This window comes from Anoplopoma fimbria, chromosome 23 (assembly GCF_027596085.1).
Source record: "Anoplopoma fimbria isolate UVic2021 breed Golden Eagle Sablefish chromosome 23, Afim_UVic_2022, whole genome shotgun sequence".
Lineage (NCBI taxonomy): Eukaryota > Metazoa > Chordata > Actinopteri > Perciformes > Anoplopomatidae > Anoplopoma > Anoplopoma fimbria.
Genome location: NC_072471.1, coordinates 4009832 through 4023465, shown reverse-complemented (window position 1 = coordinate 4023465; position 13634 = coordinate 4009832). Strand labels below are relative to the sequence as shown.

Here is a 13634-nt window from a genome sequence, read left to right as displayed (position 1 = left end):
CCACACATGATGCAGAGCTGAATCTATTAGACAGTTAATTGATTCGTAGATTGAGTTGGATACTCAGTCATTCCTTTAAGCAAAAATGTGAGAATTTGCTGCTTTTTTTTCATCTTATTGGACAGTTAACTGAATATATTTCGGATTTTAGGAGACAAACAAACAATTTGAAGATGCCATCCTGGAGTTAGGAAACTCATGATGAGTGTTTTTCACTGTTTTGTAACATTTTAAAGACAATGATGAAGAAGATGAGGTTTAGAATGAACATTTGTTGCAGAGACGGTTACAGAAACAGAGTAGAAAAAAAAGCTAATGGGTTAAATCATTTTTTTTCTCTCATCATAATCAAACCACATTTAATGGACTCTTAAATATAACCAGGGATTCATTGCGGACATTAACCAACTCTTTTCTCTTGCAAGAATAGAATTCATAAGCAATAAATCACCAAGCCTGCAGTGCTGACGTACATTATGAATAACTAAAGAACAGTTCCACTTTCTTTCTGACAAAGAGGCAAATTACAGGAAAGACAACAAATAATTACATATTAGCTTGCTTTTTTTAAATTAAAGCCAATGATTTGTTTTGAAATAAAGTTGCACCAATGGTCATTGTAGATTAAAATGCTTTTGTTCATGATAGTCACACTTTTAGCTTTTGGCAACAGGATGTCAGTAACAATGGGAAGTCATTGTGCATTGTTGTGAGTCCAGTCTGTCTGATATTATTTACATATATCTGAATTTTAAAAAAACGGATACAGATACAGACTTAAATATCTATCTATCTATATGACACCAGAACTGAAGGTCAGATTCTCACTATTACAACATGTACAGGTTTGTGGTCCACAGTGCTTAATAAATGTTATGGTTTCTGTGTACAAATGTGGTTTTATGTGCATACATTTAGATTATCTGCACAGAATACGCTTTGCTTTGATTGAGAGTGAATGCTAATGCACATATGCATATTTCTGGACCTCTCATAACTGATTAAACTGTAACTAAGTGTGTGGAAAGAAACTTTTCTCACATGACGAGTGCTATTTTAAGTTTATAGGCCAATTATAAAATGAATTCTAGAGTCTGTATGTCAGATGAAACACAAGTAGAAGTGTTTTCTACTTTTTTTTTGTACTGATTTTGACCGATGAGAGTCTTAAAAGTCTGGAATGCATTTCATGTGCATATCGTATGTTTCCAAATCTGCATCTTCATCAATCATACCACTGGAGGAAATGTGGTGTACATGCACCTATTTATTCTCTTTGTCTTGATTTATAACTTAAACTTTGTGTTTTTTTATAACTTCTCCTCTATCTCCACAATGTACCCCTTTCTTCTTCCTGTAAAGTACTTTTGAAAAGTGCTTTATATATAAATAAAGTCTTCCTCCTTGCTTGCAAAAAATAAGACAAAAGCAAAAAAAAAACAGAGAACATCCCGAGCAGAAGAAACATTCTAACTCTGAGTGGTTTCAAAGCAACTTTTGCATCAAACAGCAGAGCAAGTTCAAGGACATGACAGAGCTCAGTCTGTTCCTTGTAGATAAACCAATAAAGCAGACATGAAGTCTCTTAAAATCAACTATTTATACCAAGATGATAACAAGCATTTATTCTAAATATTTGTCATTTATGGTCTTTAAGGGTTTAAATACATGTGGAAATAGATTAAAAAAAAACTACCTTTAAAGTATATTTCCAAGAGATAAAGTAAACTTCAGACAATCAAACTTGATAAACATTTTATCACCAGCTCACTCATGATGCATCATCATCATCAGCATCATCAGCATCATCCACCTTTTCTTACCTCCAGATGTCCGACGATGCAGAAGCGCTCCGGCTTCTTGAGCCCGCAGGTGGAGGTGACAGAGAGCTTGTGGGCTCGGCCGATCAGCAGGTCACCTGTGGCCGGGTAGCAGCTGCCCTCTGTGCAGACATCCGGGAAGTCAGGCCATTGCTGCAGGCTGACGGGGCTCCACAGGGCTGCAGGAGAGGAGAAGAGCTTATCAGTGACTTAGTCAAAACTGGAAATCCTCTCACACATCTGCACAGCTTCAGTTGTAAAACACCCAGAAGCAGAGCATGTGTGTGTTCAGTTTAAATTAAAATCACATGGGTTCTCTTAAAAGGTTGAGCAATAACATTTAATTTAACCTTTAGAAGCTTTTCCCTTTCTCCACTTTCAAAACACCCCAAATTCTAGTAAAATTCTAGTTTTTTTTACAATTCTAAAAATAAATAAATGACTAATGGTTTGCATATGGCTTTCATTACATGTGTTGTTGCTGCAGACGTGAGAACAAACTTTTTTGGCAGCCACACTGTCCTGACAGCACCTCAGAAAGTTTGTACATTACAAAATACAAAATAAAAGCATAAACTCACCCAAAATTGTTATAAAGGGGATTATGAGCGACATTTCCAAGTGCGGAACATTGACAGCACTTCAGTGTGGATGATGTAGATGCGTCCTGCAGCTGAGAGAGAAGGAGGGAGTGTGAGTAAGAAGTTAGAGGAGTTTTTTTTTACTTGTAGAAGTCAAAAGTCCGCCTCTGTGCTGAGTGGGAAGAGCCCATCCCAGGATAACCAAGAGTATGGAGTGTGAATAGTGCCTCAACAACAACCTACCAATTAAAAAGCACTGTCAGTTAAGCTTAAAGCAGCTGTATTTAACATACAGATCATTAATATAGCAGAAGAAAACTATTATCTATGTAAAGATATATTTTGTTTGGTGCTAAATGAATGCTTTTAATATTTTATAGAGAATATTAAAGCACAAAAGTAATGGCATCAAAATAAAGCCACAATACCAAAAGTGCCCATTATGCAGAATGACCTATTTCAGAATAATGTGTATTATATTGTTGTATTATAGTAGCTGATGCATTAATGGGAACATTCCTTTCATTTTGCAGCTGGTAGAGGTGGAGCTTATTCTAATTACTTTATATAATTTATTTTTATCTATGTCTCTTGTGTGCACTTTACTCTATGCTGCTGTAAGCCTGCAAATTTCCCCGCTGCTGGGCTAATAAAGGATTATCTTATCTTATCTTATCTTATCTTATCTTCTATTTGCCTGGGGAGCTTGTGAATTTCCCCCAGGCATCAATAAAGTTTTATTTCAAGCTAAATCTACATCTTGATTTATTTGTTGGTTGTATTTTGTATTATTAATCTTCCATTTATAGACAAAGACATTTAGTACTTGTCCTCTAAAAAAAGGCAGAATTTCAACTGCATATAAAGATACTTTCTTAAAGGAAGACTCCACACAAAAACACATATGTGACAACACTGCCCCCTTGTGTTCTAAATGAGGAACTACAGCTTCAAACAGCCAAAACTGAGCTCATTTTGTCTCTTCATTTCACTCTTAATCTTTTCCCCCTTCTTAATATAATAATAATTAACTTTACAAATCCAGAGCCATGTTATACCTAAAGCCCCATTCTGCTGGCTAAATGAATCAGACAAGATGCCTCAGTTAAAAATCAAGATTTACCTGCTAGAATACTGGAAAATGTCAGACAAAACACTGAAATACATCGCAAAAGTGATCGAGAAAACATCACAGAGGCCGGTCAATAAATTAATAAAATTACATTTTCATTAATTTATTTCATTTTAAATGTAAAATGTTTTTCAATCTTTATTCATCTGTTGAAATGTTTTAATTGTACTAAAAATGTGAATTTTCATTTTTCATTTATTTAATTTTCATTTCTTTTTTTTATGTTTTAATTTAAAATTAGTATTGTTATCATTATTATTCAATTAAATGTCTAGAAAATAAAATAAATATGAAAGGGCAACAATCTGCAACATAAATAGACTCAATCTGCTTCATTAGGACTGTGTGGATGTATAATAATAATTATAATTCAACAATTCTAGATGACAGGAACTGTAAAATCAAACAAGATGAACAGTCGTCACTGCAGAGAGAATTTGTGACTCATCTGCTTGTTTGAGAGCTTTTGTTTCGCTGAAGGAAAACAAGCTTGGGTTGCAGAAGCTTTATGCAATTTTCTTCAGAATGATTTGGTTACCTAACGGTTTTGAAAGGATGGAGAAACAGGACAAAGAAAGTGAGTCAGAAAAGCTACCTGGTGGTGGAGTTTATTTTTAACTGCTGTCAGGGATTTAGGTGTGTTTTGATTAGGTTTGATTGGCAATATGAGAAAACTATCCTATTATTGTGGTCAGATTTTGGTTCAAATATTGTTTAACTTCAATATTGTTTGGTGCCGGGGAAATTGTGGCTTCATGTAGCACAACAATGCTTGTAGTAAGAAACTGACTGAGAAAAATCCCTTTAAGAAAAAGGAGAAATTAAAAAAAAAAATAGGTGCATAACGAAAAACAAGCACAGCAAAAGTCAAAAAACAATCTATTAAACTATGTAAAAAATATGTTAAATATAGCTGTTTACGAAATGAAACAAGCTGTACAGTGTTTTAAAGATTTAACGTCAATGTAAATCTGCATTACCTGCACATCTGTTTTGTTTTAAAGCTCCTATTAGACCCAAACTCTGCACATAGAAAGAGTCTGTGATGAAAAACCCCTCAGCATGCGGCCCAGAAGTAATTTCCACTTCCTGCTGGAAACCATGAGAACAATCAATTATGTTCTGAAAGTCTCTTTGCTTCACCCTGTAATTCAATGTGAGTGAAGCAGAGAGTGTGTGTGTGTGTGTGTGTGTGTGTGTGTGTGTGTGTGTGTGTGTGTGTGTGTGTGTGTGTGTGTGTGTGTGTGTGTGTGTGTGTGTGTGTGTGTGTGCATTAGTCATTTTAAGAAGAGCGGAAAGGAAGAAGGTTGATGAAAAATAAAAAGTGCTTCTGAGACATGACGGCAGAACAGAGTGTTTTCTTATATAATTCAGATCTTTTGCTTTTTTTGCAGTTGAACGGAAATAAAAAGTAATTTATGATTATAAACCAATCACAGACGAGAATCTGCTGATAATTGGCATTTTTTAAAGTTAACTAAATTTAAAAAATAGTATTGTTTGCCCCGGCGGGGACGTTGCTGTTGATGTTATCAAAGTTCAATCAATCAATTCACATCAATAATGAGTAAGTAATGAGTGAAGAGGAAATTTGGGCAACAAGAAAAAATAAATGCTTTATTTCATTGTTTTTATCTTCAGCTGTGTTCTGCTAAAATGCTCTTAAAATCCACTTTACATCACCTGCTCAGCACCAAACAGCAGACGTGCACAGTTTGAGATGATAATGGAGCCTTTAGCAGCTAAAAAGACAATATTTGGAGCTGGTGGAGACCAAAAACAGAGCAAAAAGGGATGGAATATTGGATTCAAATGTATCAGGTGGACACAAACACAAAGACTCCTAATGAATGATAATGTTGCTACCTGTAAATAAACTGTTTACTATATCAACGTGTTGTTCACAAGTTGTTTCCACTGCCCCCTAGTGGCCATAAATTCAGTTATTGCAGGTTTTACTTTCTTCTGTTAAGCCTAAAGGTCTCATTCTGCTCCCAAAGAATCTAAACTCGCCCAAAACACACATTTTATTCTGCAGTTAAGCAGAAATGAAGATGCTGTTCTGTTTGGTGTTTGTAAGAGTGAAGTCTCACATGATTATCTGTAATTGGTCCAAGATTTATCTATTTATAAAAATAAATAACATTAGTACGATTATGCCACAATTAGAAGTTCTGAGAAGCCAAACAATCTCGTCTCTGGAGGCGTCGGGTTATTATGTATTTTTGTTGATAATTATATGTTTCCCACTTTTGACTTCCCACGTCTGTTTGTGAACGTCAGCTTCAAAAGACTCTGTTTGTTCTCAAGAGAACGATGAAGGAGTCACTGCTGTGATTGCAAGTGATTCATCTAGAACCTACCCAGGGGGTTCTAATGAAAAACAATTCATATCAAGACTTTCATCTCCAACCCAGCCAAGAGGTTTTGTATTCCAACATTTTAATCTAGAACCCAACCAGGGAGTTCTACCTAGAACTATTTCTCACTGCAAGGCTTTCATCTAGAACACAAACCAGGGGGTTATAGTGAACATAATTTCATATCAAGGGTTTCAATTAGAACCCAATCAGGGCGCTCTACCAGGAACCCTTTTATATTTCAAGGGTTTCATCTAGAACCCAACCAGGGCGTTCTAACTACAACCCTTTGATATTTCAAGGGTTTAACACTAGAACCCACTCAGGGTTCCTCATGATGTGGTGCAGCTACAACAATCACAATCAGGATCACCAATGCTTTCAGAAATCCTTGTAGAACTTCTTCTTTCAAGAAGGACTCTTAATGGAACCCTAAGTCTTACAAAAGAAACCCTCTCTTTAAAAAAACAGTTCTTCAGAAGCGATTGGTTCTGGGTAGGACTTCAGCCCTTCAGGGAGAACCCTTCTTATTTCCAGGAGCGTAGAACCAGAGTTCCGTCTATCAATGATCCCTTTTGGGTTCTCCACATACATGTGTTTCTACATCACACAGTAATCTGCTCAGTCAGCTGACCTGTGTGGAGGTGGAGACTCTGGGATTTACATCGTCTGAGTTTAATAATAAAACCAGTTAGAGTCTGTGGGTCCATAATATACGTTCTGATATCTACTTTTTCACAGATTTTAGGTGCAGTAGCACATTCAGAAGGAGTTAAAAAAAAGAAATGGCAGCATGAGAATCATAAGTTTCTTTTCTTTTTGAGTTCAAACTGCAGCATAAATGAGCTAATTGTTCATTACTGGATATCCATCTCTGCTCCGCGGCCGTCACTCAGGGGGTTTGTGTTCTCATGGGAAGTTGCCTGGTGGCACAACTCTAATTGTAATCTACCTAAAGCTCTTGTTAAGGTTTATTTTGAATATATCACATTACACGAGTAAGAAAAGACAAAGTTTACAGATTCTAGCTGCCATAAAATTAATGTCATATCATATATATCATTTCTTTAGTTTGTTGTTGTTTTTCCTGTCTGTTGCGTCATCATGTCTCATATTTTTCTTACAGTTAATCTCTCATCTTGTACAAAAGAATTGTCTTAATTAACTATGTATTTAATCATATTATATATTAGTCTGGTGTTCGCTAGACCCCGCTGCTATTAATCACACTTTACCTCATCATTTGGTCTCGTATAGTTTTTACTTTTATTCTTATTTCAGTTTTATATACATCTTAGTATTTATCTCTTACTTTCTCTATTTACCGGTACTTTTTATCCTTTATGTCGTTGTGCTGCTGCAACAAGCAATTTTTTTCATTTATTAAAAAATATATATTAAAAGTAAACACAAACAAAGTGAACATACTAGCTGTGAAAAACTGATCCCAGAAATTCATAATAATAATAATAAAGTTATAGAATGGAGAAGAAAAAGTAATGCAAGACGTCATACAATGTGCTCTTATATTAAAAACAATTCAAGCTAATTAATCTAGTAAAAACAGTATTTAACTTTTATGTTTTTCTGAACACACAACTAATAAAAATATACATTACTTTAACATTACTTTTATGTAAAAAGAAAAATGTAAACAACTCTTTAACCTGCCAGTTTTGCACTTTTTTTAATACTTAAATTTCACGTGCTAGCATGTAGCTTCAGACGCTGCATTCTTACACCAGACTTCATGGAATATTTGAGGAAAAATAGCCTCCAGGAACTTCTGTAATTTAAGACAAACTCCCTCCATGAATTAAACTACCGTACATGTAACTGCATCACTGCTGTCGTTTGAGAAGCTCAGCAACACTTAAAAGAGTGCAACTTTAATCGTTTTTAAACGCTTCATGCACAGATGCATGCTCAAAAAACATGTTTTAAAAGAATTCTAACAATAAATGCAGACTGGTTCATCTGTCGCTTATTTCTGACAGTCAAGACGTCTACTTCTGCTGTTTTTTCTGGCAGGATTCATTCCGACTTTGATCTACTTCCTTCAAATTGTGCAGATTTCAAAGCCTGAGACACACACACACTCCCTCAACAGCAGGGGTGAACACACTCTGCTCCTTTTCCTCCCTCTCCTCCTCCCTCCTCCTCTCTTTTCTTGCCGTCATTTTAATCCTTCCTCCATGCTGAGAGGAACAGTAGATGGACACAGAGCAGAGGAAGGGAAAAGAAAGAGGAAAACACAGGAAGAACCTCCTCCCTCTATTATTTCTTTGTAACTGTTGCTCCTCGGCTTCTTTATTTCTTCTTCCTCTCTTTTGGTCTGTTTTTTTCCTTTCCTCTTCTTCTGTGGTTTTACAGACTCAGGTGAGAGATGGGCTGTGGAAATTCCTCACCAGCCACCACCAAACACAACAACAGCAGCAGCAACAATACTAGAGGTGAGGAACACTGTGAGAACAGGACATTTTGTTTATCCAACAACAGATAATACAACAGATTTAAAGCTTCTCTCTCTTTAGTTGCATTTAAGTGCTTTTAGTAACTTTTTCTGTCAGAAAATGCTGTTAAAAGTCCAGTCAGTCTTTTTTTTTTAACCATATAAATTGCAGGTAAACACATAAAGCTGATTAGTGAACTTCTCTGCACTCATACCGGTTTCATGTGGTTTACTTTTTTGTTTTGAAAAAGGGAAATGAGCCAAAGATAGTGAAGGATATCACATAATAAGTGTGATTTCAGCGCTCTGAACCCGACGTTTCAGTGTTTAAAATGTTGGAGTTCAAAGCCCCCATTTACTCTAATTAGTGTTTATCCTACTTTTCAACCTAATCTTGTACGGCACATTACAGATTACAGGGTAAAATATGTACTGTTTGTTTGTATATAAACTGCATGCTCGTTTTTTTTTAATCTAATGTTTTGCTTTACAATCTTACGGCCTTGCACTTTTTTTTTTTTTTTTTTTTTTTTTTTAATGGCTTCTTTTACAGAATATGTCTTCTTGTCGCTGCAGATTCTATTCTCGTAGTCTCAGGTAGATAAAAGCAAAGTGACGTTTGTAAATTGAAATTATCATGCATCAGTTAAATAAAAATAAAAAACCTGAGTAGACTGGATGGAAGTAATAATTTGCCAACTATTTATCTCGTCCATCTGTCTGTTTGTGACGTCAGGTCGAGCCGAGTCTTCATCAAAGATGTAAGTTCATTTCACCTCACACACACATTAACAAACACATTCAGATGTTAAAACACTTCTGTGTTGTTTGACCTTTCTCTGATGTTCTCTGTTAAAGAGGAGCTTTTAATGTGTGTGTGTGTGTGTGTGTGTGTGTGTGTGTGTGTGTGTGTGTGTGTGTGTGTGTGTGTGTGTGTGTGTGTGTGTGTGTGTGTGTGTGTTGACAGATCAGAAGAGTCTGTGACAGAGGAAGACAAATGGAAGTGAGTCATTCAGTTCTGATTTTCAGTCTCCACTGTTATATATTTGTTTATATATATAAATAAATTACTTCTATGAAACATATTTTACATTTTGCAGAATGTGTTTGTGTGTATATTAAAAAATACATATAGGGACTATGGAGGTGTTTATGTGGGTTTTCCTGCAGACCTGAGCAACATTCCTCAAGTACAGATAGGAGCACTCAGAGGTAACACACACACACACACACACACACACACACACACACACACACACACACACACACACACACACACACACACACACACACACACACACACACACACACACACACACACACACACACACACACACACACACACACACACACACACACACACACACACACATATAAATATATATAAATGTCATATTGTGCAGTATAGAGCTGTGCAGATAAAGTCCTCCATAGAGTCAAAATAATAATGAAAATCATTCTCTACTTCTCAGAAAGAGCTAAGTGTCTTTGGGCCTTATGCAACAAGCACTTATCTTACAGATTTGTTCTTAAACGGCGCATGCACGTGTTTTAGAAGATGTGTTAAAGCATCTTTTGGCAAACAGACACAGAATTTGGCACAAAGCTAAGTTAATTAAACATCGTTTTAAAAGATGAAGACATATTTTGTTATAGCGACAAAAAAGAGTAATATATGAATTTAAGCTACTGTTGGCATCAGTTGCCCTCTGCTTTAAAATCAGAGCGCAAATTCTGTCCAAAGTCTGTCCCAAAGTGAGGACCGGCGAAAATATCACGCACACACAAGCAGCCTCAATTTCCTGTTGAGTCTCCAGGGTCATGAGAGCATGGGAGAGAGAAAACACTGATGATCACTTCACAATCTGCATGTGTTTATATGTTTTGTTTATTGTCTTTTTTTTTCAATCCTAACATATGTGTGTGTGTGTGTGTGTGTGTGTGTGTGTATTAGTAAGTGCTGTACATGTACTGTATATTTTGTTAGTGCGTCGTGTGCACTTTGTTTAATATTTAATGTGTGTGTTAATTAATGAAACTGACGTCCACAGAGCATGAGAGAGACCTGACGTCCCTCAGGAGGCCGCTGTGGGGGGACGGATGCTAATTTTAATGAAGAGCCAGGTGTGTGTGTGTGCTTGCTTCAGTTTGTGTGTGTGTGTGTGTGTGTGTGTGTGTGTGTGTGTGTGTGTGTGTGTGTGTGTGTGTGTGTGTGTGTGTCGACCTCCTCCAGTGTCTCTCAGCCTTTTTCGCCCCCATGTTGTCAGTACGGTGTGCAAACAAATTTGCCGACACTTGAAACTTCCTTTAGTTTATAACATATTTACCTGGAAAGCAGTGTTAACGTAAAGGAAATATCCTGCTGAAATAAACTGAATTGATTAGCAGACATTAGTTTTGTCCATTAATATTTTTACATAAAATTTTACTTTTTATTTCTTAATTAAAAATATTTTTTTTAATTAAATTTTTTTATTTCTTAATTAAAAACAGGAAGCTTTCACTTTTTTAGGCCTCTAAAATCCCTCAAATAAATCATAAATAATTATCAAATTAAATAAGAATATTATCATAAATAATTTCGCCTTTTATAATTACTGTCAACACTTATTTTATATTTTAATGTATTTTAGGAATATTAATGCATGTTACATTTCTGGCATTTCGACATTTGTTTTTTTGCACAATATTTGTTTATATTTTGTTTTTATTTGCACCCTTCCCTACTTCGTACTGCAACCATTCCCTCTAGGATAAATAAAGTTATATCTTAAATTATCTCATAAGAACATAATATCACTGTAATTTAAGAGTAACAGTGTTGCACCTAACCTCCTGGGTGTTTCTTTTAAATTGCATCTATTAAATCATGCAGTCATTATAATAATCATCATGCACTCACTTGTTTCAGTTTTAACAAGTTAAATAAATCACTTAAAATGAATTAATGCTGCTGTCTTTTTGTGCCTCTCTGTGAACTGACAGGTCCAACAAAAGAATCATACGGCAGGAGGAGAAACTCTGCAGGAGTTCGTCGGTGTATGTCATCAGGAACTCACCAAGTCTCAAATGGGAAACAGCAGCACCCAGCGGAGCCAATCTTCTCTCCCAGCGTCCTCCGTGAGGACTTTAATGGGATCAGCTCCACCTGGTTAAACTGGCTGAGGAGCCAAACAAACTGGTTAAAGACAAGTTGTCTTCTAAAACAGCCCTGTATGGATGAAGGCGTTTAGATGGTTACAAGAAGAGGCTTTTATTCCAGCGGTGGACTCCACTGGATGCACTTTGTTTGTTGCATGTTGTGTAGCTGCTTAATGAAGCGCCAGCAGCAGGTGTTACAGTGAATGTCCGTCAGCTGATTGTCACAAAACGGCAGATAAAGAGGCTGAAGATGTGGTAGCTCTCCTTATTTAAGGTCTGACTATCATGTAAGACTACATTTAAGACATATTTAAGGATAAGTGCAGTGATATTGAGTCAATAAATCCCATAAAAAGACCAAAACCAATAATTGTCTGTGTCTCCAAATCCTCATACATCTTCTTCCTTTAAGCCATGGAGCTCCAACGGTGTCCAAAAAACTATTAAAAACACATCAATGTGCCAAACGGCTGCACTGAGAAAGGCTCCACAGGATGGGTTGCCAGGTTGTCATTGGCCACAATCATGAAAAATTGGCAACCAATTCTTTGCCTTTGGTTTTGGCACCCACTTTTTTTTACCTGTTAAAAATAAAAATAGTTTCAGCAAAAAGAGAAACGGCATCCCATAATAAATATTTGTTGCATTAGTGATATTTAAAGGAGCATTTCGATTGACTCACGACGGCTCTCAACATGGAAACGAATGAGCTCACAGCTAACGGTGCTAACAGCTAACAGTACAAACTACAGCGAAAGTGCTGACAGAGTTAAGAGCAGGCGAAGCGAATAAAGAAGTTTGACGGTGGAGTAATAAGTTCAACGTCACTAACAAATGTGGAAATTGCTTGAACTGACATAAGAACCAGATGAACCTTAAAAAAAGGGAAAATTGTGAAGTCTAGGGAGGCGAAGTATCCCGCCATCTTTGCCCTGGACAGAAAACAATACTGCAGAGCGTGTACAACATACACATGACATGTATACATGCCACATGTCCATTATTAAGCTGCTGTATAACTGAATAGTATCTTATAATTACTCAAATATAAGCTTAATATAAGGTTGTCCAAATGTGGATTAATCCGCTGCAGAAAATAGTCCCCAAAAAATGCTGTATTTCCTATATTCTTTTGTCACTTTTGCTAAAAACTAAAGTGACCAGGTGTTTGTGGAAATTACTGAGCATTCTTTTAAATATAACTATATGTTGTAAGCTGTTTTTAAAAGGTATTTTTTGTCTTCAGTTGGAACCAATGGGATTTGAGCTGAAACTCCAGACAGAGAATATAAGTTAGAAAGTATCGAGAAACAGGCTTTTTTTTAATTTGGTTTTATTTGGTTTTGGTCTTTATAGGATTTGTTGACAGCAACAAAAATATGGAATACAGCCAACTTAATGTTTTAAGATCTCCTTTAGGTTATATGCGACTATCACTCAAATAAAACAGCTGCAAGATGTCCAATCGTATAAAGTACATTTGCTTTATTATAATAATAAGAAAGTATATTGAACATTTTTCTGAAAGTTTACAAATTGCTTTACGGTATAAACGTTAAAAAAGGAAGGATAACATTTTCAGTACTCACCTGTTTGCTTTGTTTGAAATGAAAACCTTCAGACTCTTGGCGTCTCCAGGACACAATAAAGAACAGTAAGTGGTTCCTGCTGTGATATGAAAATGATCTTGTCCTTTTTGGCATTTATGCAAAATGAAAGCTGTCATTTACCTTTTGTGCTCAAGGTGAAGCCACCAGGGAGAAAAAAGCTATTGGTTTAATATAATTTGAGTTATTGTAAGAAAAACACTGGAAAGTAAAATCTTGTTTCATATTGTGGGATGTTTTTGTGTCTTTAAAAGTGTTTATTTGTTTTATTTCTAGAGGAATAAAGCGCCAGGCTTTCAACAAACTACAATGTTAACCAATCTGCGTCTTTATTAGTCTGCGTCTGGCGCGGTCGGTTTAGGTGGACGGGTCAAACAAACACAGGACTTTCACCCAGGAGACAGCTGTGTGAAGTGTTCGATGAGGTTCTACCTTTATGTTTGTTATGTAATATTTGTACTTTACCAGTAATGCCAGTTATATAAACAGCGTAGTTTTAGGTGACAAAAATACTTATTTTAACCCATTCATTTTTTCCTTA

General features: G+C 36.0%; 1 protein-coding gene and 1 long non-coding RNA gene across 2 annotated transcripts in view; one reads left to right on the top strand and one right to left on the bottom strand.

Moving 5' to 3' along the window:
• Positions 1–2435, bottom strand: part of lamb1b (laminin, beta 1b) — a 29603-nt gene extending 27168 nt beyond the window's left edge. Inside the window, exons 1-2 of the mRNA XM_054625057.1 lie at positions 2402–2435; positions 1824–1999 (exon numbers count right to left, since the gene is read on the bottom strand). Coding sequence (XP_054481032.1) covers positions 1824–1999; positions 2402–2435 — 210 coding nt within the window. The remainder of the gene's footprint in view (positions 1–1823; positions 2000–2401) is intronic.
• A 5694-nt stretch (positions 2436–8129) lies between these two features.
• LOC129112740 (uncharacterized) lies at positions 8130–12087 on the top strand. The gene is made up of 6 exons (XR_008532372.1): positions 8130–8346; positions 9082–9106; positions 9313–9348; positions 9481–9557; positions 10397–10469; positions 11331–12087. It is a non-coding gene; the product is annotated as an uncharacterized LOC129112740 (long non-coding RNA).
• The last annotated feature ends 1547 nt before the right edge of the window (positions 12088–13634 follow it).